Here is a 1076-nt window from a genome sequence, read left to right as displayed (position 1 = left end):
AACTGTCGACTTCAGGTTTCATGTTCAACTGAATCAACTCCAAAAGGTGTCATGGGTTCAAAATACTTCTGTAAATGTGTGTGTGCGCGCGAATAAACACCCTTTGCCAAAAAGATAAAAAAAGATAGCCTCGGAGATTTTCTTCAGAGTAATTCTGCCGTTGCCATGTTCAGGAGATGTGTTGGCAGGCTTTCCACGAAAGAGTTGACGCAATGATGATTCAATCAAGTCTAGTATCTGGGCCGCGTAACGGTATGTTTGTATCAGTACCGCCATAAAATCTACTACCGGTGGTCGTGAAACCATCGATCTCAGCAATGTCCGATGCATATTTGAAATCAGGTAAAGCGTTTGTGATATTCAAATCCAAAGGTGCAGCTGAATCGGCTCTTTCCGTCTTAACTGAACGATGCCTGATGCTAGCTGATGGGTAATGGATAAATCTAAACGAACAATTTTGCAGCCTGCAGTTTCAATGCCTTCATCTCACCCAGTCTCCTTTTACTTTCTTGTGTAGAAAGTTGCTGCTTCCACGTCACACTGCTTGCAACCCAACAGCGACAACCTCGAACACGAAGAAAGGTTTGTGCTTTTCACAAAGTTGTGTAATAACAAACGGTACATGTCCTTTTGCAAGTATCTTCATCCCCTCTCTCTCTTTTTTTTGAATGTAGAAACGAGCCGAGGAGGAGGAGATCATACATTGAAAGGAGCCGACTGGGAATATCTTTAACCACCGCCCAATGTTTAAACGCAGTTTTTGGTTTTGGTTTTGGGAATATCATAGAAGAGAAGAATGGCAGAGAAGGAAAGTGTCAATGCGTTTTGCTACCCATTCTGGCCTTCTCAATCAGACACTTGTCAGAAATACAGAAGAAAAAAGATTACCATAATACATAATAGAGATTTTGATAGTGAAAAAGCCCCTTTGATCGAAAAAAAAAGATACAAACATAACCCAGAAACGGAACCGTACATGAGAGTTCAATTCCATAATCAGTCTTTGAAACAGAAACAAAACAGCAGAAACCAAAGAACAATAAGACATCCCCCCCCCCCCCCCCAATACGGCCACA

General features: G+C 41.7%; 1 protein-coding gene across 2 annotated transcripts in view; it reads left to right on the top strand.

Moving 5' to 3' along the window:
• LOC104815541 (protein ANTI-SILENCING 1) overlaps positions 1-1057 on the top strand; it is a 4433-nt gene extending 3376 nt beyond the window's left edge. For both annotated transcript variants that reach the window (XM_010543967.2, XM_010543965.2), the window contains exons 7-10: positions 174-252; positions 343-430; positions 518-582; positions 675-1057. In XM_010543967.2, the coding sequence (XP_010542269.1) occupies positions 174-252; positions 343-430; positions 518-582; positions 675-733 (291 nt within the window). In that variant the 3' untranslated portion in view covers positions 734-1057. The remainder of the gene's footprint in view (positions 1-173; positions 253-342; positions 431-517; positions 583-674) is intronic.
• The last annotated feature ends 19 nt before the right edge of the window (positions 1058-1076 follow it).

The sequence above is a fragment of the Tarenaya hassleriana genome, unplaced genomic scaffold (assembly GCF_000463585.1).
Source record: "Tarenaya hassleriana unplaced genomic scaffold, ASM46358v1 Cleome24, whole genome shotgun sequence".
Lineage (NCBI taxonomy): Eukaryota > Viridiplantae > Streptophyta > Magnoliopsida > Brassicales > Cleomaceae > Tarenaya > Tarenaya hassleriana.
Note: the sequence above shows the minus strand (reverse complement) of the source record. Positions and strands in the feature narration are given on the sequence as shown.